General features: G+C 42.1%; 1 protein-coding gene across 2 annotated transcripts in view; it reads right to left on the reverse strand.

Annotated features, from left to right (window-relative positions):
* Positions 1 to 3233: 3233 nt before the first annotated feature.
* The window catches only part of KHDRBS1 (KH RNA binding domain containing, signal transduction associated 1), a 35363-nt gene continuing 12146 nt past the window's right edge, over positions 3234 to 26450 (reverse strand). Inside the window, exons 2-11 of one of the 2 annotated variants that reach the window (XR_008201064.1) lie at positions 24987 to 25111; positions 23714 to 23830; positions 22402 to 22548; positions 19608 to 19741; positions 18625 to 18826; positions 18067 to 18134; positions 17219 to 17277; positions 14543 to 14735; positions 11878 to 11937; positions 3234 to 3498 (exon numbers count right to left, since the gene is read on the reverse strand). Coding sequence is in view for 1 of the 2 variants with exons in the window: in XM_052658640.1 (XP_052514600.1) it covers positions 14638 to 14735; positions 17219 to 17277; positions 18067 to 18134; positions 18625 to 18826; positions 19608 to 19741; positions 22402 to 22548; positions 23714 to 23830; positions 24987 to 25111 (950 nt within the window). In the remaining variant the exon portion in view is untranslated. Of the gene's footprint in view, positions 3499 to 11877; positions 11938 to 13398; positions 14736 to 17218; positions 17278 to 18066; positions 18135 to 18624; positions 18827 to 19607; positions 19742 to 22401; positions 22549 to 23713; positions 23831 to 24986; positions 25112 to 26450 lie in introns of those variants that run through there. The other variant, XM_052658640.1, reaches the window with a different exon arrangement.

The following is a 26450-nucleotide window of genomic DNA, read 5'->3' on the forward strand; positions in this document are numbered from 1 at the left end:
ACTGGAAGAATGGGGGGATGGCAACACAGAAAACAGCATGAGCAAAGGTCCAGAGGTAAGCTATAGGCTAAGTTCATATCACTTGAGGGTCTTGAATGCCACATGCTACATACAGTGGTGTTTAGATCTGATTTCACCTAAGTCCGTTTCATCTGTAAAATTAGAGTAATCCCCACGTCATTGTGAGGATTAATGACAGAGAACTAAACATATGGGACGGTTGTCCTACCTAGGAAATGGAATGGCTGTCACTAGGAGCTAGGGTCAAGAAGGAGAAATTCAGGTACTAGCAAATCATCCCACCGTTCAGGGTGGCCTGCGATTTAGTCTGAGATCTTATTTTCACGCAATGCACATCTCAATCATCAGAGGGAGCTCGATACAAAGGAATCAGAGCTTCCAACTCCACACAAAAACTGGTGGGCAGGGCTGGGCAGGGATGTGGAATTCTGGACCCAATCCAGAGCTTCTCTATGGTAGGGATAGGGCATGGAGCCAGGCACCCCTCTCTCTGGCTCTTTTGTTTCTTAGAGCCATCCCAAAGGGGATGGGGCATGCTGCTGAGAGCTACAGCTTTGCAACTCTCCTTAGATCTCTAGGATGGGGTGCGAGGTGGGGCGGGCGGGCATTAGAAGAGTGAGGGCCAGATCCAGTTTCTGTATTTCAATCCAAAGAGGCTTTCTTTCATTAACTCTGTTCATAAGGACCGAATTTCTTAGAATCCCTCGTGCCAGTCCAGGTTGTCTAGCTAGGCCTGGGCACCTCAGAAAAGGAGCTGGGGGTAAAGCATGAGGAATAGGGGGCACGGGGGAGAGTGGGAGGCTGTGCCGTGTCTGACACTCAGCCTTTAGAGTGGCATCCTCATTGCCCCGGGACCCCAGCCTGTAGGTCTATGGGATAGGGCTGTGGGCCCTAGGCTTCTCCAATCGCAACTTACTAATCAAACGTGTTTGTAGGATTTTTACAAAACCTATCTTCTCCACTTACTGGTGAAATGGACTTTTCTGTTACAGTTGTTGAAATGAAGGCCGAGAGATATATAGTGATCCACCCAAGATCAAGCAGTGTTCAAGGGCAGAACTGGGCCTGGAAAACAGCAGGAGCCGCTCTCATGGGCCTGGGAGAGGGAAGGCAGGCAGAGTAACAGCCTTCAGAACTACTGCAGCGAGGGCTGGCTCTTGGCCAGGCCTGTACCCGGCCCTCCAAGGCCGGCTCTCCAGCTAGGCCAGGCTGTGGAGCCCCGCCTCCACACTCCCACCCCAGTCCCCTGAGAGTCCATCACCCTGGCAACAGCCAGAAAAAGGCCCAGCTAAAATATTTATGGCTCAAAACAGTCCAGAGGCTTCAATGGGGAGAGAGAGGGAAAAGCTGATGTCATTCCTTCTCTGCTCAAAGGGGAGGTGACTGACATGCAAGGCAGCTGGGTGGGTGGGCCAAGCCCACTAGGTCAGGGCTCCCTGAGGAAAATCCCTAGGGCTGCAAGTGGTAATGGGAAAAGGGAGTATGTGACAGACATGACAGGTGACAGGAATGGGTAAGAAACACAAGCCAGGAAAGAGGGAGGAAGGACACTTGAGTGTGGAACAGTATTATGCATAGACCCTGTGGGATGTATTTCACACACATTTCAGTTGCTTTTCAGGTCCCATCCAATGGATTGGGATTATTATCCTACTTTTATGGAGCGAACAGACCCAGAAAAAGAGAGTTAAGTGAGGAGCTAGGGTTTGAATCTAGATCTGTCTGGCTTTGGCCCTGTAAACCCATGGTTTCTAACTACATATCCTATATCTGGGGATGGAAGGTAGGCAGGACCGCCTAGAATCTAGCACTGGCTTCTCAAGTAGTGACCCAGGCTCTGCACCTCCATTTTCCATGATGAAGATACCATCTGATTCCTGAATCCTTCCACCCCAAATTCCTCCTCTGCCTGCTGGACTGAAGCAGGTCCTCAAATGCTAGACGAAGAAACTGGCCACCGATGAGGCCTAGGAGACCAGGAAATCAGGGAAAAGGAAGCCTGAGCAGCCAACCCTGAATTGAAGGTCTTGGTGCAAACATAGACTGACAAACTCATCTCAGTTTGCCTGGGACTTTCCTGGTTTTAGGACTGAAAGTTCAACATCCCAGGAATCTTGTCTTGGGTAAACAAGGATGGTTTGTCACCCTAAATAAACCTCTCAAACACAATGTTTTACTGTTTCAAAGCTCTAAGAGTTACAAAAGGTCAAAAGCAGGGACTGATAGCATGTTTTCTTTTTAACCTTAGGCAAGTTATTTATCCTCTTTGAGCCTCTTTCCTCATGAATATAGTGGATTGGAAGATTAAGTGAAATAGTATTGTTTAAATGGGGTGCCCAGGAGGCACTAGTGGTAAAGAACCCACCTGTCAATGCAGAAGTCAAGAGACGGGGGTTTGATCCCTGGGTTGGGAAGATACCCTGGAGTAGGAAATGGCAACCCACTCCAGTATTCTTGCCTGGAGAATCCCATGGACAGAGGAGCCTGGTGGGCTACAGTCCATAGCGGTGCAAAGAGTCAGACACGATTGAGCACCACCACCTTCTTCTGTTGGTGGACCGTGGGATGCTTCCACTTTAACCTCTCAAGATGCCCTCTGTAAAATCAGTCTATGGGCCTATGGCACTGGCACAGGAAACCAGAAGTGTAGCAAAGGCTGACTTTCCCATCCTTTAAGAGAAAACATTAGGATAAATAGCTGGCCTGATATAGCTGGAAGGAGAGTGGGAGTTAAGACAGGACACCTCCTTTGGCTCTCTCTCAAAGCTGATGAAAGCTACCAGAGTGGGATTCATCATCACTTGACTGAACCTTTATTGAACTCCTCAGTGCCAGGTGTTTGCTGGGGAAGGGATATAGTCCAGATGTTAAGTGGGAAAAGCCCTACCCTATCCTTCAAGAGATTTTTGGACTTAACTAACCAACAAAAATGACAGGCTCTGAGGCTAAAGAACCTGCCTTTTAAAGTATATGAACCTTCTTACATGGCTTTTCTCAGCCTGTTACAGAGGCGGTGACCAGCTACTCTCTGGGAGACCTCTGCAAGTGTCCAAGGCTGGCACCCACAAAACACATGTGGCAGGATGGGAAACAGGAGGCGGTGGTAGCAGGCTCCAGCCAGTTCTGCTGGAGACTAAAGGGAAGCAGGCAAACTGGGAATGACACAATTGGAGTTGGCAGTTTATTCACATCTAGGAGGCCATGTTGAGGATACTGTCAGTCCCCTTCAATCTTTCAGGTCCTGAGCAGGTTTAATTGTTAGCATCACAATCCCCTGTTGCCCTAAGGACTGCATTCTGGGCCTAGAGACTCTTAGGGGACTCTAGCTGGCTTTCTGTGGGTAAATCAGACAGATCAAGAGGTAGGTGGGAAAAGACTGTTGATCTCCTCTCCTGGGTTTCTCTGTGCTCAGCAAATGCCCTCAGGCCAGCCTTGACACAGTAGACAGCTCTCCTGGTTTCTGGAGTCCTCTGATTGCTGCAAAGACATAGGCAAAAAAATTATGAAGCATGAAGCTGCCACACAGGGGGGATTCCCAGGCTCCCATTTGACCACTCTGCCTCCCTTTCAATCTCACCCTACAGCACAACCCCAGTTCACTGCATCCTAGACAAGGTTTTAGGTACACAGATAGGTAGAAAAAGAAGTCCACAGTCTACGAGCTCTCTTTTTGCTGTCAGTCAGGCAATGAAAATGGAGCCTCACACTTCCCATCCTTGGCCATGCCTGAGCTGAGTGATCTGGGACAGACGCAACTAGACCTTCGGGGCCATTAACTACACAAGCATTGGAACCTCTAGCCATATAAAGAAGAAAATAATTTCTACTCTCTCAGAGATGTGAAAAAGATAAAGATTAACAAAAAGTTTTAAATCCTTTGGAAGCAAACAGGCATCTTCTCATAGCTATTATTGGTACCTCAATTCTAGGCTTAAAGGTCCACTTTTTCTGGTTCTTCCCAGCCCCCGATTCTCAGCATTATCCACTGAGAATTGGATAGGAGAGACATCCTAAGCCTGGGGCACAGGCCAGGGCCCTAATCTCATGCCAAAGAATGTAACTGTGCTCATCTTAAAAAAAAGAAACGGCACTACCATCCCCCAGTTGTTCAAGCCAGTAACTTGGGGCCCTCTTCTCCCACACCTAATCAATCATCAAATTATGTTCATTCTCTCTCTTAAAAGTTCCTGAATCCATTCATTTTTTGACACTTTTGCTGACGTCACCCTAGTGTAGGTCTTCCTCAGTTCTTTCCTTGTAGATCTCCATAACCCATTCTCCACTCAGGAGCAAATGAAGTTTAAAAAGTAGAAATCTAACTGTGCCACTTCTTACCTCTGACTACTGAATTCAACAGTTTCCAGTGATGAGCACAGCATAAGGCCCAGATTCCTACCTCACCTTGAAGCTGCCTCAGCCCTACTCTTTGCCTAGAACGTGTTTCATGGCCTTTCCCTAGACCATCTCCCAAACTCTCTGTCTAGTTAACTCTGACTCTAGATGTCAGCTTAAACATTATTTCCTCAAGGAAACTCTCAGAGCTAGGTTAGCCCCCGTTTATGTCCTCACAGTACCCATTCTTTTCTTTCATAGCACTTATCACAATGTAGGTGATTTATGCTATTTAAGAGATTAATATGTTTAGTGTCTGTGTCCCCAGATATACTATAAGCTTCATGAGGTCAGGGACTAGTTTTATGTTACTTACCATTGACTCTCCAGTGTCTAGCACATAGTAGGTGTCCCAGTTTATAATAGTGAATGTATTAAAAAAATAAAAGAATGAGAGGAGTCATTTATACTGATCTCTGAGAGAAGCTTATGAAGAATCGTTATCAGAACATCAGGTATTTCTCTTTTTCAAAGGCAGATGCAGAGTTTGCTTCCTACATTCCAACCCCAGAGACCCTGAGAGATTGGGAGCATTCATTTTGTACCTAAAGCGAGGCCGTAAGTAGGAAGCATGAAGGCTGATGGAGTCCAAAGAGAGCAGAGAAGAATTAGCTCTGTATCTCCATCTTCTGGCTCAAATGCTTTACGTACCTGCTGAGGAGACTGGCTACCCTGAGGTGGTCTAATGCAGGCCCCAGAGCTAATTCAGGCATCTTAATGCAGTATTAGGAGCATGAACAGTATCCAAATTTCCAGCAATGTATTCTACTTTGGTGATTAATCTGGGCTGAGAGCCTAGCTGGACTATGCCTGGAAACACCTCAAATGGGCTGTCTTTCTTCAGGAGTCCGCACAACCTCTCCCAATTTGACTGGGAAATGAGAAGGCCTCTTTGAAGCAAAAAGCTCCCCTGGTCTAGGTGAGGAAAAAGCACTGTGATAGCTTGTGTGTCTGTATAAAAATTCCAACCTGCTCATTCCTTCCTGAGATACAGCCAAAGACAACCAGCACAGCTTAGGCTGGGGGTGAGAAGTAGACTCATTGCTGAGAAGCTGCTGGATTTGTAGTCAAGGAATGTCAAGGAGCTAACCTCCAGCAGCATGGTCATGAAATTCAAATCCCTTCCAGATACAAAGTTCCTTCCTTTTAAAAAGAGAGCTACAGTTGGCAGAACACTGGAAAAGAACACATCCTCAGCCCCAGACTCATAGCAGGCTACTGAGTAGAAGACATACAGCCGGAGGGGTAGAAAATTGATTTTAGAGGTCAGTGAATATATCTGCTCCTCAGTACCAAACAAATGGGTTTGGTCTACTACTTGAATGCAGCCTCACTGCGAGCCATCAGGCCACAACAGGACTAGGGTGCAGTGCCCACCACAGGTCTTTGCTCCCAAGGGGCCTACAAGGGTAAAGACAGGGAACAAAAGAATGCTAGTCAGGCAGTGCACTGTGCTTCCTTCCAACAGTGGTAGCCTCACACAGCTCTATGCAGCCTGTCTGCTCAAGGCTATTAAATATTCATCAGACGCCTGCTAGCTTTAAACATGCAATAACAATTCAAAGAGCAAGAGGTACATGAGCGTCCAGAGAGAAAAAGGGAGGGCAAGGAAGGATCTAATTTTTTTAACTTTAGGAATCTGGAAATCAAGCTAGGGGTACCACCCAACCCATGTATCAAAGCTGGGAACCACTTCCAGTGTAAGCGAATCTTGGTGGCCACTGTAGATGCAGAGGAAAGACCAGGAGCAGAGAGACTTGGGTCTGGACTCCAGCTCATGGACCCCGTGGTCACCCTAACAAGTGCATGTCAGTTTCCCAGGATAACTCTCACTTCACAAGGTTGTTAAGAATTGCCCTAGATGCTGCAATATGATACTCCCTGGACAGTTAGCTCAGAAATGGTGGCAGAGACTTCATTCATTCAAGACTTGAAAGTGGTTAAGCAAAGCCTTGCTTAGTAATTCCTTAAGAGTGTGGTTTTCATCAGTGGAGACTCAGAGAGTTTTGGTCTCTAATTCACAGGGTGGGTGAAAAGGACAGTATATAGCATGATGCCCTCAATGTATGGTGAAGGCCTAACATCCCTCCCTCAAATAGCCCAAACATCTGAGAGGAGAGATGGCTATTCTTTCTGAAAAAGGCTTTTAGGTAAGAGGGAGCAGAAGACAGGCATGAGGAGGGGAGAATACCTCCTTTGCTCTCCCACAAAGGAGTGATGCATATATGGAAGGTATTTACCATCTGCTTCCTTTACTTCCCCAGCTCACCAGTGCAAGGGCAAACACAAGTGTGCTCAAGTCACTTTCCTGGTTAAGGCCTTAAAATACCTCCCTAAACTTTAGGAGAATGTCCAAATTCCTTGACTAAAATTTAGCTTTTCAAAATCAGCACTAACCTACTCTCCCAGCCTGTTTATATAGGTGCTTAGCACATGTCCTGTTGAATGTTTTATACAGTAACTCACCCAACCTTCACAACAATGTAAAGTAAGTATTAAATTTTAAATATATAACTGTAAAATAAATATTATCTTCCCATTTTACAGATGATGAACCCGAGACTTGGGACGTCCCTGGTGGTCCACTGACTATGTCTCTGTGCTCCCAATGCAGATACCCTGGGTTCGATCCCTAGTCAGGGAACTAGATCTTGCATGCTGCCAACTAAAGATCTGTATACCGCAACACAGATCGAAGATCCCACATGCTGCAACTAAGACCCAGCACAGCCAAATAAATAAATAATAAAAATGAAACAAAAACTGAGCCTGGGAGAGCATAACCCACCCAAAGGTTCCAAAGCTAGTTGCCATTATGGAAAAATGTGTGTTAAACTGTGTAAAAATGGGATAAAATAGCTACTTCAGGTGGAAAAGATAGTGAATGGCATACAGTAAAGAATGTTAGAATTGACAAAAATGCAATAATGACCTTTTTTCTCTGATTTTATCATTTCTGAAATCAGGACTCATTTTAACACTCATGAAAACAAACCACTTTGTCAGTTTAACTGACAGTATTTTTTCTTTCTGTGCACTATTTCATGATGCATCTCATAACACATGCCCTCAGTGTCAATGAAATATGGTGTTTATCTTAAAGCAGCAGCATGCTTTTGGCATAGAGAATGGGTTTTGGTGTACAAAATGCTAATGGGCACCTCCTCCATGACTTGTTACGCAACTACGGTAAATTACTTCACCTCCCCTAGTAACAGCTGCCTCATTTACAAAAACAGACATACAGTAGACAGAGAAAATTAACTTTTTCTCTCTCTTAGCTTGGCAAAGCTGCCTATTTTCTCTATGTCACTTTCTCTAAAAAAAAAAAGGGGTGGGGGTCAAGGGGGCTATCCGTGGTGATGCAGCGGATAAGAATCTGCCTGCCAATGCAGGGGACATGGGCTCAATCCCTGGTCAGGGAAGATCCCACATGCCACAGGGCAACTAAGCCTGTACGCCGCAACTATTAAGCCTGTGCTCCAGAGCCCGTGAGCTGCAACTACTGAGCCCACACACAACCACTAAAGCCTGTGTGCCTAAAGCCTGTGCTCCACAACAAGAGAAGTCACCGCAAGGAAAAGCCCATGCATTGCAACTAGAGAGCAGCCCCCGTTTGCTGCAACTAGAGAAAGCCCATGTGTAGCAACAAAAGACCCAGCTTAGCCATAAATAAATAAGTGATTTTTAAAAATGGGGTCAAGATCAATAATGGAAATAAACAAGTAATAAAATGAGATAAAGTTAAGATGTATATTAAAGTTAATAGTAACTCTGCTGGCAAACAGTAGCCTGTACAGATTCATGCAAAGCACGACAACATATCAAGAGGGAGTCCGCGTGCTGCTTGATGTATTCTAACTCAAATGATCTTTGGGTGACATACAGCTTCAGGGTTTGAGATCAGGAGGGATTACTTAAGGTTCAAACAAATGAGCAAAATACCCATCAGCACCACCCTTATCCTCCTAGTTCAATTGGTTCAGGAGCATTCGGCACATGCAGGCAAGAAGCCTTACAGGCCCTAACTCTCAGGTTGCTGTTCCTGAAATAAAACACGGTCCGAGTCTGTTTCACCCTTGGTGGCCAGAAAGCCCTAGTGGCTGCTAACCCATCTCCACCTACATTTTTAGTCTAAGACAGGAGGTGGCAAGTGGTGGGAGAGAGAGTAAGAGTGGACAAACCCTAAGGCTATTTGAATGCTGCCATATCCCTAGATAAGGAAGGGTGAGAGAGTTTCTTTAGCAGCAGTGTCACTGATGAGTACCCTGGAAGGAGATGGGGAGACAAGCAAAGGAGGCTGATGGTGGGGGAAGGGCATGTACGGGCTCAGCCTCTGAGCCTCTGGAGAAGTACATACAGCCAGGCATGGTAGCTAGAACAGCCTCGTTTCCACGTTAGCAGCCTCCAGTGTTACAGGCATGACTTGGAGTCATCCATACCTGGGATCAAATGCCAGACCCACCAGTGATGAGCTCTTAATGATGCCAAAATACTCTAATCAGCTATTGAGTAGCTGCTGTATGCCTCAAATTTTATTAATCAGTTTAAGTAATACCAACTTCAAAGGGGATAGATTTATACCTCTATGGTCAACTAATTTTCAACAAGAATGCCACGGTCTTTAAAGGGGAAAGAAAAGTCTTTTCAATAAATGGTGCTGAGACAACTGGATATCCACATGCAAAAGAATGTGAAATTCCCCCTCATATACAAAAATTAAAGCAAAATAGATCAAAGATCTAAATGTCAGAATTAAAACTATAACACTCTTGGAAGGAAAAAGATATAAATCTTTAGGTCTTTCAAAGAGACAATGGCTTCTTACCTATGACACCAAAAAGCATAAGCAGCAAAAGAAAACAACAGACAAACTGAACTTCATCAAATGAAAAACTGTTTCAGGTTTCAAAGAAAATAAAAAGACAATTCATAGAATGGGAGAAAATACTTGCAAATCACATATCTGACAAGGGTCCAGCATCAAAATATATGAAGAAATTACAATTCAATAATAAAAAGACAAATAGCCCAATTTAAAAATTGACAAAAGATTTAAATAAACATTCCTCTAAAGACGATAAGACAAATGGTGGATAAGTACATGAAAAGATGCTCAACACTGGTCATTAGAGTAATGCAAATCAAAACCACAATGAGATACCAATTCACATCGTATAGGATAGCTATAATAAACAAAAAGAAAAATAGTCAGTGTTGGTAAGGATGTGAAGAAATTAGAAACCTCACTGCTGGTAGGAATGGTTTAGTTTCTGTGTAAGAAAGTTTGGCAGTTCTTTGAAATTAAACAGAGTTACCACATGACCTAGCGATTCCTCTCCTAAGATATATAACCCCAAAGTTAAAAACATGTCAAAAAAACCCCACAAAAAACATATGTCCACACAAACTCTGTACATGAATGTTCACAGCATTATTCATATTGGCTAAAGCAGTAAATAAAATGTAGTACATGCAAATAATAAAACAGTGTTTGACAAAAAAGGGGAAGTATTGACAACATGCTACAACATGGATATGGCTTGAAAACATTCTCAAGTGGAAGAAGCCAGTCATAAAGGATTATATATTGTATAATTCCACTTTATGAAGTGTCCAGAATAAGCAAGTTGAGACAGAAAGTAATTAATGGTTGCTTAGACCTAGAAAAGATAAAAGGACTGTGGGAAATGGTTTAATGGACACGGTATTTCTTTTTGAGGTGATAAAGACTTTCTAAAATTGATTGTGGTGATGACCGTACAACTTTGTATATACTGAAAACCACTGAACTGTACACTGAGCAAGTGAATAGTATGGTATATGAATTATATCTCAATAATCCTAACATGTCTTTTAGTTTGTATTAATAGGAGCTAACCGCTGGATCATGGAAAAAGCAAGAGAGTTCCAGAAAAACATCTATTTCTGCTTTATTGACTATGCCAAAGCCTTTGACTGTGTGGATCACAATAAACTGTGGAAAATTCTGAGAGAGATGGGAATACCAGACCACCTGACCTGCCTCTTGAGAAATCTGTATGCAGGTCAGGAAGCAACAGTTAGAACTGGACATGGAACAACAGACTGCTTCCAAATAGGAAAAGGAGTACGTCAAGGCTGTATATTGTCACCCTGCTTATTTAACTTCTATGCAGAGTACATCATGAGAAATGCTGGACTGGAAGAAACACAAGCTGGAATCAAGATTGCCAGGAGAAATATTAAGAACCTCAGATATGCAGATGACACCACCCTTATGGCAGAAAGTGAAGAGGAACTAAAAAACCTCTTGATGAAAGTGAAAGAGCAGAGTGAAAAAGTTGGCTTAAGGCTCAACATTCAGAAAATGAGGATCATGGCATTCAGTCCCATCACTTCATGGGAAATAGATGGGGAAACAGTGTCAGACTTTATTTTTTGGGCTCCAAAATCACTGCAGATGGTGACTGCAGCCATGAAATTAAAAGACTCTTACTCCTTGGAAGAAAAGTTATGACCAACCTAGATAGCATATTCAAAAGCAGAGACATTACTTTGCCAACTAAGGTCCGTCTAGTCAAGGTTATGGTTTTTCCAGTAGTCATGTATAGATGTGAGAGTTGGACTGTGAAGAAGGCTGAGTGCCGAAAAATTGATGCTTTTGAACTGTGGTGTTGGAGAAGACTCTTGAGAGTCCCTTGGACTGCAAGGAGATCCAACCAGTCCATTCTGAAGGAGATCAACCCTGGGATTACTTTGGAAGGAATGATGCTAAAGCTGAAACTCCAGTACTTTGTCCACCTCATGTGAAGAGTTGACTCACTGGAAAAGACTCTGATGCTGGGAGGGACTGGGGGCAGGAGAAGGGGACGACAGAGGATGAGATGGCTGGATGGCATCACTGACTCGATGGACGTGAGTCTGAGTGAACTCCGGGAGTTGGTGACGGACAGGGAGGCCTGGCGTGCTGCGATTCATGGGGTCGCAAGAGTCAGACGCGACTGAGCGACTGAACTGAACTGAACAGAAGCTGCAAACTGGCAAGTGATGGGCAGCATTTGGGTGGCACAGATGTTTTACAAGGACTGACACGAATCTAAGCAGACAGTAAACAACTGGCAGTATATAAAATCCAAATTTCTAGCTTTTCTTGAAAATCAGATCTAGCAAGTCTAACAAGTAACTTTTAAAGCTGGGAAAGAAACATAAATGATCTTCAAATACATGACAGGATATTCCTTCAGTGGTCTAAAGTAGAATCAGTTTAAGTCACCAGAGCAACTCATTCAAAATGAAAGAAAACTTCTAATACATGGAGCTATCTTAAATGAAATAAGTGGCTTTGGGAAGTAATATGTTTCCTATCACTATATATATATTAAGTACTGAAATATACTATAATATGCATAAACCACCTGGCACAACCATTTTATAGTTAGGATAAAAGTCCAATATCCTTAATAGAAAGCCACCTTAACATACCTGACAAGGGTCTTCACTACCCATTCTATTCCAGGAAATGCCTCAGAACTTTTCAACCACCTGAAAATGGAGAAGTAAGAGATCAGTATTTTGAAGAGGAAGTTTTAAAGACATACAAAATAAAAGATAGAGATCCTGCATGCAGTTTACACATTACAGGAGAGAAACATGCAACTTTAAAGAAATTTTAAGTAACATTTCATTGTGAATATCAATACGGGGACCTAATAGGGGATAATCCTTGTACATTTTAAAATAGCTGAGCAGAAAGCTTTACTTTGGGGAGCAGCAGATCTAAACTACAGTCATTGAAATTTTACAATGTGTCATTTAAGATGTCAGACTTTGTGCCCAGGTTACATTACAGTTCACTTGTGATGGGCAGGATTATTAAGAGTTATGGCTAATTTATGCGGCAGCATATGGTTTTTCTTTTTACAGCTATTTTTATTAAACAAGTTTTGCAAAGTTTTAACATTAAAATTAACAGCTAAAGAATTGTTTATGCAAGTTGCTGTCACAGTTTATGTAAAAGAGAAATATGTGCTATTAAAATCAGACATTTAGGTTACCTTTGGTTTTTTGCGATGCATGTTAGCTTTACACATCCTGATTCTCTTGCGATAATTTTCCTTTAAAAAGGGGGGTATAGAGTGATCTCTTTTCATCAAAACAAGACATAATGCCCTGAAAGCTGACTTCAAACCATGGTTGAAAATTCAGTTATTTACACTTTATCACAATCTACAAATACATTTTTTTTGTTGGTGTGTTTTAAAAAGAAAAAAAAAATGTCCATCATGCACTGCTGCAGGCAGCTTGGCACTTCATACAAGAGGATTTTTCACCCCCGAGCAGTTTAGATTGCTCCCTTAGGGAAGGTATGAGAACCCTAATAATTAATGTAGAGGAGCGGAAACAGGGTCAATCAATTCCATCATTTCCTCTCTTGGTCTCAGAAGGTACAGAGCCAGGCTTCACACCAGATCCTGCCCCAGCCCAGTTCTTTTAACAGCATTTCTGGGATTGGAAGGGAAACCCTTAAGGGCACCCAGGGTTTGCTGAATTGTCATCATCTACCAACAAGTGCTATCCCTTTCCAAGCTCACAGAGATGATTTGGTGTCACACTTAGGGCCACCTAGGGGCTCTACAAAAGGTGCAAACTAGAGTGACTGGAACTTTAAATACTGAGGCCTATGTATGGAAACCAATCCAAGTTTTAGCTTAGTTTGATTCTTCTCTCCAGAAATCAGAGCTTGTGATAAGGATTGGGTAAAACTTCTTTTAACAACTTCCAGGGGGTGAAAAAGCTTTGGTTATTTTTAAACTAAAACTTAACAACTCATAAACTTTTTTTTTTGGTAAACTTAAAATAAAATCCCCCCCAACCACTTTTAAGAATGTCTCCAACTTTTAACAAGCCCATTAACTTTAGAGTTAATTTAAGTTTATTTGAAAGAGAAAACTATTTTATTGTCCACCCAAAAAAATGACAATTCATCACATTTACTTTGATTAAAAAAGGACTAAACTTTATTGACAAACTGCTGCAGACATTTTGACATAAGTTTAAGCTACCTATTTAGGCAGACTTACACATGTAGCATTTAATCTTCCAAGAACAAAATGGGAGGACGGTACAAATCCAATTAGGACTTTAACTTATGTACAAAGTGGATTTTGATTCCTTTTTCATTCAGCTGCAGTGTCCCTTTTTATATCATGCTAGTGTTGAGACATACTTGACTAACTTCCTTGGGAACAGTTCAATATTGACAACCGTCAACTTAAGGATATCACCAGCTTTTGGCCCCAGTGTCCAAGTGAGTTTTTCATGGAGTGTAGGATCTCAGATGGACAAAATACTGTGTCTTTTGAAATACTGAAATGTTAATTATTAGAACTATTACTGAAAGGTTGTTCATGACTAAAAAGCTCTGCATCAAATTCAGTTCAAGTGGCCAGCCCCTCTCCCCAAATCAACCTCTTTAGAAACTACTTCCCACTAAGTATCTCTCAACACTGTATGTCTGGGGCTAGATTTCAAAACCCACGTAATGAAAAATTCAGTTTTACGAACCTAATTTTGTTTTGTTTTTAAATCAATTAACGTTAAAAATTGCATCAACTATTTAATTCATTAGGATCTTTCATATTAAAATTTAACCTTAAGATTCAACCGCCATGTGTTTTTTTATATAAAGGAAACATTTTTAGAGACATCTGAGCTCACTTTTACATGGTGGCACCTACTGCCGTTAACATTTGTGATTTTAAATCTTAAACAGCCCTGAATTTTGAAATGTAGCCTAGTTTGGGATTCTGCAACTACAACTTTACGGGATGCCTCAAATCAAAACTAAGAGAAAGTTAACAAGTCTTAACTTCAGAACCTTTAAGCAAGCAATGTCACTTTTGAAACTAACAGGTTTGTGTTTTTTTTTTTTTTACTCAACTTCTTTTTTATTATAAAAGGTACATTTCTGTTTATATTTAAACAACAAAGAAAAAAGCATCTACACACTTAAAAAATTAATTCGATATTCCTAAATCTATTTTAACTCATTTTAAAATACTACATACAGAAGCCAGAATGCAGAGTTAAGAATGGAGTAAGGTGGGGAGAAGAAGGGGACCACGAAGAAAAACACTTAGACAATTACTTGTCTGTTGTGGGTAAAGCAACAGGAATCCTGGGAGATACAAGAAATCAGTAACAACTTTGCTCATAACTGATATTTTCCCCTCATGTTTGTTTTTAATAACGTCCATATGGGTGCTCTCTGTATGCTCCCTTCACCGGCCTAGCTGGAGGGGCCTTCAGCGACGGCCTGGTCCCATTCCAGTCATCCTGGCCTGTGGGGAAAAGCAAGAACAGTTTATAAACCATGTGCCAATGGCATTGTGGAATGGACAGGTGTAGGTCACCTGGTAAAGATCACCAAACATGTTGCTTTGCTTCCAATGCCGTGCCACCTCCTCTGTGGTTCTTACTTTTTTACTCTGCTTCGCCCTCCCTCCCAAGCAGCTCAGGCAACTTCCCAGGTATAGGGCAGTTCTGAGTGGATGGCCAGAAGCAAACAGTTCAGAAAGGACTTGCGGTGATGTCCAGGAAAGAAGCTGTCCATAGGCAACATGCAGGATCTATATTCCAGCCCCCAAACCTGGATAAACCCAACACCTTGCTTCAGACAGTGAGGAAATCAATCTCACTGGGGCTGCAATGCTCTTTCCTATTTTCAAAGCAGTTCAGGAGAGAGCCTCAAGTAAGGTGACAACTTCTGGAAGTCTTTCAGATTGAAAGCAACAGAGGCAGCTCCCTTTCCATGCAACAGCAAGTCAGATTTGCCTGTGGAGAAGTATCCTCTGGCTCCCTGGGAAGAGCAAGCAACGGTCACATTTCAAGAACCCTCCACCAGCAGAGCTGGCCCACTGCTCTGGCGGTGGGAAGTACAATCAAATGTGTCAACAGCACTCATTAGGAGAATTCATTATCTCATTTTTGTGCCAATAGTCCAGAGAAGCTAGACAACGTGACTGCTATCCTCAAATGGTTTTCCTCTGTGTCAGGGAAAAGCCTATAGCAAAAACAATCATGTACTTTTAGAGTTGATCTCTCATGAACGTGAGTTGTGTTTATAAGTTTATTCCTTCCGCTCACCCCCAGACTTTACCCAGGCTTGCTATTTCTCTAGGGCTTCCCTGGTGGCTCAGAGGTTAAAGCGTCTGCCCAGAATGCGGGAGACCCGGGTTCGATCCCTGGATCGGGAAGATCCCCTGGAGAAGGAAATGGCAACCCACTCCAGTATTCTTGCCTGGAGAATCCCATGGACGGAGGAGCCTGGTAGGCTACAGTCCACGGGGTGGCAAAAAGTTGGACACGACTGAGCGACTTCACTTGACTTCACTTTGCATTCACAACATCTGTTTCCATCATTCTAGGTCTAAAACCCCTACGTGGATGTAAAGTTGCTATCTAAGCCTGTTTATACCTCTAGTACAATAGACATGTCCATCACTTTCTAAGTGACTTCTTACTGTACCAATAAGGCAGTATATTTTTCTAACTCTGTTTATAAAGGCAGAAATCAGAACAGATTAACCATGGCAGCATCATACCAGGAGCACAAGGAGCAGCCTGCCTGTTGCAATGCAGCCTTTTTTCTAGCAAAACAGAAATGTAATTTAGTCAAACACTTACAGAGGTCCCATTGTACTGCTCACCGATGGTGGGAAATACCCTGGGGCAATCATACCACCCTTCTAAACAGTGGCATATGAGCAGAGCAGTGTAGTGTTACAGATGGCAACTGTCCAGGACCATTTAGCTAGAGCTGGTAAAAACTGTTCCCCTGGACAAGCAGCTGACTGGCTGCAAAATACTATGCTGAGGAGGTGAGGAGTCTACCTGTGGGAACCCTAAGAGGCTCTTTCCTCTTTTCAGTTAGGTGTAAGGGAGACTGTCAACTACTATCTTAAGTTGTCAACTTCTGAGTCCCTTGCCAAGGTCTCTGGACTTCCCACAGGTATGCTGGAAACATCTCATATTTAAAAGGCTGCTCTCTCTGCATCTACTGCCACATGGCACTCCCTCTGGGGCCAATTATCACAGGGCCATATCTGGCTCTTGAGGATACCGCTTGAGCAATGTGTTTTCAACCAGGCCTCAGGAAAGGCAGTTTGGTCCTGCTGCCATTCCAGCATCTATAGCTCTCTTGGGATTAAGGACTAAGTTGAGATGTCTCCAAGAGAGTCAGGAAGTTGAACCGTCTTGAACCGGCTCCAGTCCCCGGTTTCTAATCTAACAGGCACCCTTCTTGCCCTCAAACTGCTCTTGTCATTGGGTCTCTTTCAGCTAGCATATCCTCTACACTGAGATTCTTTACAATGAGATCCAAAATTGTTTTTAAAAATGAGGTGGGTCAGAAAAGTTGGATATGATTCCATTCTTATTATCCATCAATGTGGCCTAGGTATCTTGCAGCAAAGGCTCAGCAACATAACCCAGATCTAGCCATCTCCCAGCCTAAAGCAGAAACAAAGTCAGTGTCAGCCAAAAAGCCTGCTGCTCCAACCAGTCAACCTGGACCTTAGCCCTAGTTTAGGACATCTGCTTAGCCATCCAAGAGTACACCTAACTCATTTCAACAGTCTTTCTACTACACACCACACGATTTAAATAAGAGCAGGATTTCTAGTGTCACGTCTATCAACATGTTGATCTTTTTATGAGGTTTCTCCTTAGGTGTATGACTGCCTGACCCCCAATAATCCCAAAACCAGCATTCTCCTGGGCACTTACTTGCACATTTTGTCCCACCACAGAAATAAAGACATACCATATGCTTCATAAGAATCTTGAACCTCCCCATGTCCATAGTCATAATATTCTGAGTCCCTGAAAGCCAAAGACAGAGTATTAGAGCTATACAGCAACCATGTTTCAGTTTTACCTTTCTCCCAAATGCTTCCATATTTTAGTCATTTTACTGAGGGTGCAAAACAAACAAAAGTTCATTCTACCCCCATCTCCAAACGTAAAATATTTCCAAAACATGTACATACTAGATACTCATTTAAAAATTATGACAACTACAGCAAATAAAAATGAATAGCACACAATTTAAAGTGAAAAAGCTCAACCAAAAAGCTCAGTGTTAACCAGTGTACACACACACATTCACAGGGCTCACTGGAAGAGAATAAGCAAATATGAAAAAAACTGTCTTGTCCCCACTGCAGAATTAAGAGAGGCCTTTCCCATCACAGTTAAGACACATATATACACACACACAAAAAACATGTTTTTTAAAAAAAGAGCAGAAAAAATCTGAGTTAAGTAATGGGAATCTAGTACCCTTTTAAACTTCTATGCAACTTTAATGTAGTTGTGACATTTTAAAATAACTAATCAAAACAATTTTAAGGCATTTTCCCTTTGTTCTCATGTAGTCACAGCTAAGGAATTTTTCATATGCTAATCCCAGATTCAGCATTATAATTTAAGATTCACAGTTTTCCAAATCTGCAGATCCAGGTGTGTGCCTTACAGATGTCAAAAGCAGAGGCAACACTCTGAAAAGGTGATCCATCTGCTCCTTAGATTTGTTCTGCCTAAATCTCCCAGTTCTTCCAACTCCCTCTATATCCCAAGGACATGAAACAGCAATTCCGCCGCCTGACTCACCCTTGGCTCTGGCTGTAATAGCCTTCATAGCCTTCATAACTCTGTTCTGCGTATGTATCATCATATCCCTACAAACGAAATGAAACAGAAAAAGTCAGAATCACACAAAGTAGGTAAGGTAATATGGAGGGCTTATGAATGAACAGAACATGGAATTTTCCTCTAAAGTATTAACATCTGTTGTGGAATAGTCAAGAAAGAAAGGTTTAGAAAACGATCAATCAAATTAAAAAAACCCTTTCAGCTTGGGCAGGAAATAAGGTTCAAGGTTGAACTTGATCAGCATTATCAGTAGTAGTAGGGGGAGTCCCCTTATTAAAACACTACACATCAAGGCACAGCTTATTTCCTGTTTCATCTACCTATGTATATAGTAAATTATACTTAAAATGGAAAAATCTTCTCTCATAGTTTAACAATCACTGCAACAGAAGAAGGCAGATTCTAAACCTTATAGGCAGTTCCTGCCACCTACATCAAGGGCCAAGGCCCTGTCACTCAACTTCCTTTGACAATCTGTTAGCTATTAAGAAATGGCACATGGTCCAAACGTCTTACATATTCTTCATATGTTTCTGGCGCAGGCGGCGGAGGCAAAGGTATTCTCTGGATGCCTGCTGTCCGTGCCCTTGGTGCTGGAGCACCCCTCACAGTAGGCGGGGGTGGCACCCCTCGAGTCACAGTGGCACCTCTCGTGATGGCTCCTCTCACTGGTGTACCACGCACTAAAGCCCCCCGAGGTGGCCCAACGCCACGGCCCCTGCAAAAAAGAGTTTATTTTAAATGGATATTTTTAATAAATAGGCTACTTTCATATTCAGACTTGTCTTAAAATTCTGGAGCCAGGTAGGAGATTTTATGATGGCTTAAGTTGACTATTATCAAAACAGAGGAATGGGGACTTCCCTGGGGGTCCAGTGGTTAAGGCTCAGTGCTGTCACTCCTGTGGCCAGGGTTCAATTCCTGGTCCTAGAGTTAAGATCCCACAAGCTGTGCAGCACAGCCAAAACAAAACAAAACAAAAACACAGAGGGATGTGTAGGTAGGTAAAGGACCCATTCTGGAAGGTTCCCCAGGCCCATGGTGGACCTGCTAATGTATTATTAGTGGACAGTCTGTCTTAAGAGTCTGAATAGTCCATAAAGGTCAGTCAGCAAAGGTAAAATTCTAAAGTCAGACACCATTTAAAAATGCTGAAAACTGTTCAAAAGTTAAAAACAAACACCAGTTTCGGCAGGACTGCTGCACCTGCTTACAGCCAAAGTGACCAAGATCTAAAATTCCACTCTTTTTTTTTTTTTTGCTGTGCCGCATGACTTGCAGGATCTGTTTCCCTGATTAGGGATTGAACCTGGGTCACAGCAGTGAACGTGCCAAATCCTAACCACTAGATCACCAGGGAACACCCTAGAACTCCACTCTTGATGCAACATACACATCCGGAGACCCCTTCTAAGCTGGAGATAAGGGCAGCAGGAAGATAGAAATGGTACTAGCAGTCAGATTTACATCCCATTTCTAGCTGTCTCTATTATTTTTACCTGGGAACAGGTGGAGGAGGAGGTGCAGCTCCCCGGCCTCGCACTGGCACCCCACGTCCACGGGAGGGCTCTGGTACTCCATTCAAGTAGGAAAGCTCTAGAAATTGCTCCTGGCAGATATCATCCATCATATCCTGTGGATAAAAGATAATGAGAAGGAGTATTGTGCAACATCTCTACCTTCTGCTGAGAAGTCATCTAGCCCACATGAGCCTTGGATGTGAATAACTCTGAAAGCCCAGATGAAATCTCAGATTGTTCATTCTCTGAAGTCAAATGGCACGCTACCTGTCACCTCTTTGAGGAAAATCTTGATGGCAGGCCCCTCATCGTTCAGATGAAGTTCTTCAAGATGTGGTCCCTGCCTAGCTCTCCAGATCACTTCCATCCTCTATCCATGTATAACCTCCTTTCAAGCCATGCTGAACAACTTGCAGTTCAGAACACGGCATACTCATACACATCCATTCTTGCAAACAGTTTCCTTTTCCTAGAATAATAAAAGCCACTACCATTAATTAAGCTCTACAGCTGGGTACCATATAATAAGCCTTACATAGGGTTTTCAGTTTAATCTTCAAAATAATCCTGAAGTAGGCAGATCTTCCCATTTGGGAAAACAGATTCAGAAAGCATAAAACAACCAATATAAAGACACAGAGCTAGTGAGTGGTAGATTCTATATGTTAATTCAGAATCTCCAAAATCAAGGCTTTGAATCATTAATGTATCAATTAATCAATATATTGTTGCCTTTTTTTGTCCACCTGAAGGACTCTAATTCTTATAAGATTTAATCAAAAGTATTACCTCTTTTGAAAAACTTTCTCTTGATGCCAACTCCTCACTCTCTCTTTTCCCATGGCACAATGTAATCTTCTCTAAGCACTTACCACATCATTTAAAAAATGTCTGTCTGTCTTTCTCACTAGGTTATAACCTCTTCAAGAACCATTTCTGTAACTTCAGACCCAAGCATAGTATTCAGCACCTACCAGATACTTAACAAATGTTTGGGATGAAAAAGGAAACTGAGGCTCAAGAAAGTGATATAATAACTTGTCCAAGATGATTCAGATAAAGTTCCCAGTCCAGTGCTCTTCCTACTGTACCAGTCTCTAAGGGGAAAACGGAGGGCTCTGGTCACGGATGCAAAAACAGGCTCATTTGTTTTCTTTACAAGGAGGAAGAACCGAGTCAAATGCCATTTGTAAATCTTTTCACATATTTCCTGATGAGAGTCATTCAGTCTCAATACTTAGTGCACTTTTATATATCCCAGGTGTATACAGCTTCTAGAAGATTCTAGTCGCCACAGAGATGCTCCCTCCACCTCCACCCCCTGACTCTTCACCTCTTCCTACCTTACACATTTCTACTGCGTGAGACTCACATTAGAGAATCAAGTGACCAATGATGGGCCGTTTGCTCAGATTTCTCTAGCTGCCATAGCAACACTGAGGAAACCCAGATCTCCTTGGTAGGCTTCTTTTTTGAAGACCCACTTACATGGAAGTCTTGGAGATGTAGCTCTTTTCAGAAATATGCTGAGATTAATGATAAAGAGAAGATGGGCATTCCTCTGCAGTTCTTCAGAAAACGGATGGCTCAGGATGCTTCAGTACACACCTCAAAGAGTAAAGAAGCCCCTCAAGGGAAAAGTTACCAGCTCTTGAGTTTTTTCTAGGATATTTTAAATGTGCTGTTTCAAGCTGAACATTCTAATGACGACATACTTAGAAGCAGAGCAGCTTAGACATTTGAGACAGTGCTGGAATCCTTGGAGCTCAGCATTATAGAGACACACTGCCTATATATTTTTGCTCTGCCAATTCTCACATCCTCTGACAGTTCCAACTCCCTCATTTTACATGTATAAGAAAACCAAGAACTATGTATCATCTCTTCTCAGTGATGAAACTATGATGCTTACTCAATTCTAGTTGAATAGTACTCCAAATGCTTCCTAAGGTCCCAGAGTCTTCTTTGGTTATTAAATATTGAACACTAAGCAGTATGTTAACTCTGAAAATTACCAGGTCTTGTCAAAAGGCAAAAAGTCATCATTTCCTACTTATTCAAAGAATGAATAACCTCTGACCAGGTGGTAATAAGGAAGACAGGTAACCTGGTCTGTTCCAACTCTTACAAGGCCTTAAATACATTCTGAAAGAAGCTTTATACCAATCTGTTTAATGTCATTAACAGTTAACGCCTACAACCATCATGCCTCCTTCAAATCAACTCTACTTGAGTAAACTCCTCCAGGACAGAGTCTTGAATGCATTCAGGTCAGAATTTAACCCATTAACACTGGAGGCCAGATAACACATCATCAGACTAGATGATACTGTTATCATCATCTAGACTCTCAGGAGTCTATACTATAACCCCTTAACTGCAGGGGGGTTACAACCACCTTCACCATTTTCCTATCATAACCTCCTGGTTCCATACTAGCACCAAAATACTTAATTTATTGAAGACCTTGTTAAATCTTTGTTAACCAAATGTTGGAATGCCAAGACATACTGTGGATCCAAGATATTGACAAAAGATACTGGCATACAACTAAAATCACATTAAAACTAGGACTGGTAGAGTGGCCTCAGGGCACAGTGGTTTGAGAACTAGGTGCAAGTAATGGACTACCTCAGAAAAACGAACATAAATGCGAATTGGATATGCAATTTCAGGTTATGCCGAGACCCTGGTTAAGAACCCCTGCCTTAGCAATAAGCACAAGATCCTAGTTTTCTCTTGCTCAAATGATACAGGATATGGATTTCCTTACTGGTACTAGAAACTTCTTGACTTCCTCCATAGCATGGGCCATAAGAGCATAAGCCTCACATGGGGGTCCAAAGACTTCAATGAAGACATGCAGATCCATATTCAAGTGGGCATATTTGGGGTCTCCACCTTTGCGCAACTCTTCCTCCTGTGGAAAAATGCACAAAAACAACATTATCACTTGGACTATGGAGAAAATGACACCTTTACCATTAGGCCAAAGGGACAGTAAGAAATGACTCCAACACCTAAGAAAAACCCAGTAAAGTGTAAGAAAAAAGTAAACTCTGGAGTACAGTAATTTACACAGTCTGCTGAACCTGCGATTGGTCTGCTGCTAAAAGCTAACTGTTGTTCTGAATTGCTGGTGTGTTCACTGGAGCTCATATTAGAAGGCACAGAAGAGACAAATGTAATTCCAGTCTCCATTCGGATAACGGCTGTTTGCCAAGCATCCATCCACTCATTCATTAATTGCCAAGCATTTGCTTTTATTAATAAACCCCAGGTAGAGCTGTTAATCACCAGCTCTTCTGATCTGCTTGTATAGAGAAGGAAAAAAGTCACAATAGAGAGAAGAAAATCTCATGTACACCTCATTAAACAGAGTATTATACTTCAGCCCTAAATGTTCATCAATCAGGCTGCATACAAGGAGGCCTGAAAGAGTAAGTTTTTAGGCTGGAGCAGGTTATATCCCATCTAAAAAGCTGATTCTAGAAAGCTAAGACTATTTTATTTTGGTGGGAAGTTTCTCCACACTTAGAGAGAGTATAAAGAATACGGGGCTATGGCCTGGGGAAAAATAAGCTCTGGATTCTATTGTCAGGATTTCTCATGGTTCCTTCTGTGACATCTTCCTTTAGCATGCCTCACATTCCAGCTGGCTATAAAACAAACCAGCCAACTAATCCTCAAACTCACCGGCACTCACAACACTATTGCTCACATTTTTCCACACTAACTGGAAACAGAATGCTCTTCACATTTAGTGTCTTTAGCTGGGTAAGTTTCAGTACATTCAGCCTCCCCTTCCAAGTTTTCCTAGATAAGCTTACTAAGGCCAAAGCTGCTACTGCTATTTCCATTACTACACAGTCAAGTCAGAAAGAAAACAATCACCAGGGCATACCAAGGTTCTTCTCGGGTTGCCAAAGTTAATTAACTGGTCTATAATCTCTCACATCCAATGCGAATTTAAGGGAATCACTTTCAGTACACACTTAAGAACTAGCTTCCATAGGTATCCATACTGGACTCTAGGCTACTGGAAGGCATTCGGGTGTCTTCTTGCCTCATTAATGTGAGCTTACCTTGGCTTTGTCTCTCATTGAGCCTTTTCCCAACACAGAAATCTTTGCACCAGTCTCTTCTTGCAGTCTTTTGATTGTATTTCCCTGTGGTCCAAGGATCTTTCCCACAAAATTGAACTGATAGAAAATAAAGACAGATTTCTAAATGTGTATGTTTCTATAAAATATTTCTACATGTATTATTTATCTTCAATACTTCCTGTAAAGGAAATAGAGTACTAACCACTCCCATTTTACTGAAGGATATACTGAAGTGGTACTGATAAAATTGATTAGCCAAAGGTTATACAATTGGAAAGAGGCTTCCTGGGTGGCTCAGTGGTAAAGAATCCATCTGCCAATGCAGGAGATGCTGGTTCGATCTCTGGGTTGCAAAGACCCCCTGGAGGAGAAAACGGCAACCTATTTCTGTATTCTTGCCTGGAAAACCCCAGGGACAGAGGAGCCCGGCAGGCTACAGTCACAATGAGTTGGACATGAGTGAGCAACTGAGCATGGCATGACACAAAACTGCAAAGTGGCAGTTCTGGAACCTGAATTCCTGATGTAGTATGGTGCTCTTTCCAAATTATCACTCCACAACTCTTTGTAATTTAACATACATAAACGTTTTTAAGGCAGTTACTTTAGAACAGAACAGACATATGGTACCCCCCTTTGGTAGTACTGGTCTGACTAAAACTAGTTTGTTTGTTTTTTTAAAAGGAGTAGTAGTAGAAACCATTTATTTAAAAGTGAAACTTTGGGAATGCCCTTGAGGTTCACTGGTTAAAACCGTGTGCTTCCACTGCAAGGGTCACAGGTTCCATTCCTGGTCAGGGAACTAAGATACCACAAGCAGTATACCCCAAATCAAAAACAAACAAGAGTAAAAAACTTTGAGTAAGAAATAAAATTAACTTATTCATTGTATCACAAGGATTTATGTTGTATTTCCTTTATTTAAACTTCAGCTCAATCTTTCGACAAAGAACAATTAGGGTTCAATTTTTTTCCTTTAAACTTGAAGCTAAACAAACATTTGAGAAGGAAATTCCTTTTTTGATAATAAAAAGATGGTCGCATTTCCTTCCTGGCTGTAGCTATGCTCTTAGTTGCAGGCCTGTGTGTCTTGCCTGCTGGATACAGTCATTACAAGCATGGGACAGAACCTTCACCAGGCCCACAACCTCTGCAAATCTTTTGTTACAGCTGGTGCTACAAGACACACCACATACTACACATTCTCATACTACGAAGCCAACTCAAAGAAATGAGGCACTCTTTCCCTTACCTTGGGATACTGCTTGACAGGTATCAGAACCCTCTCCTTCAGCTTCATGTTCTTGTGAGAAAATAAATCCAAGTAATTCTCCTCATCGTCCTTTTTTGAATCCCCTTTCTGAATCTTCTCAATTTCTGAATAGGACAAACAGAAATTTAATTTAGCTTTGTTCTTTTAAATAAAGGCAAAATTCTGAGTCTACTTAAAGCAGTAAGAGGGAATACTGTGTAATGAGACCAAATATTAATGAATAGTTCAGATGACTAGTGCCTTAATTTCAAATAAAGACAGCACCAAAGCTAGATGAAGTTGACTAGGAAACCAAAAGCCTGGTTCTTTTTATTTGGCTATGCTGGCTCTCAGTTGTGGCATGTGGGATGATCTCTGAGTCATGTGGGATCCTTCGCTGCACATGACTCTCTTGTTTTGGCTTGCAGGCTTAGCTGCTTTACCATATGTGGGATCTTAGTTCCCTGACCAGGGATTGAACCCTCGTCCCCTGCACTGGAAGTCTGGAGTCTTAACCACTGGACTACCAGGGAAGTCTCAAAGCCTCCTTCTAGTAAGGGCAGTTTGCTCTTCTACTTTCAGCTGAAACCTCTACAGAGACAGTCCAGTGTTCTTTAGACAGGAGTGAGATGAGGAAAGGGGGATAAACAAACTGGAAAAAATTAAAACCTGCATCAAGAAAAAGTACAAAGCCATATCTTTATTATTATTATTCTACTTATTTATTTTGGCTGCATTGGATCTTTGTTGCTGCACTTGGGCTTTCTCCAGCTGTGGTGAGCGGGGGCTACTCTCCAGCTGCAGTGCTTCTGCTTCTCATTGTGGTGGCTTCTCTTGCTGTGGAGCACAACCCCAAGGTGAGGGCGCTCAGCAGTTGTGGTGCACGGGCTTAGTTGCCCTGAGGCAAGTGGAGTTTTCCTGGAGGGATCAAACCCATGTCCCCTGCATTGGCAGGTGGATTCTTAACCACTAGACCACCAAGTAAGTCCCCAAAGCTGTATCTTAATGAAGAGACAAACTTAATTTAAACACACAACTAAGAGTCCTATTAAAATTTTGTTAACAGTAGTGCTTTGGATAGTAGCAGTCCTTCAAAGTCTGAAAGACCTGGGTTTTACTCTGCCACTCACTAGTTGTGTGAACTCTGAAAAGTTTAACTGCTCTGAACTTTGATGTCCTCATTTGTAAAATGGACGCAGTATCTATCTCAAGAGGTTGCTATGAAGATAGAATAAAGTAACATGGAGGGACTGCCTTGGTGTTCCAGCGGCTGGGACTCCTCTCTCCCAATGCAGTGGGGCCTGAGTTTGATTCTTGGTCAGGGAACTAGATCTTGCATGTGGCAATTAAAAAGATGCTGTATGCCACAACTAAGACCTGGCACAGCCAAATAAATAAAATAAAATATGCAAATATGCTAATTAAAGCCCATTTCTTTCTTTCTGCTTTTCCTTTTGGCCATGC

This window comes from Budorcas taxicolor, chromosome 2, assembly GCF_023091745.1.
Source record: "Budorcas taxicolor isolate Tak-1 chromosome 2, Takin1.1, whole genome shotgun sequence".
In the NCBI taxonomy this organism is placed as follows: Eukaryota; Metazoa; Chordata; class Mammalia; order Artiodactyla; family Bovidae; genus Budorcas; species Budorcas taxicolor.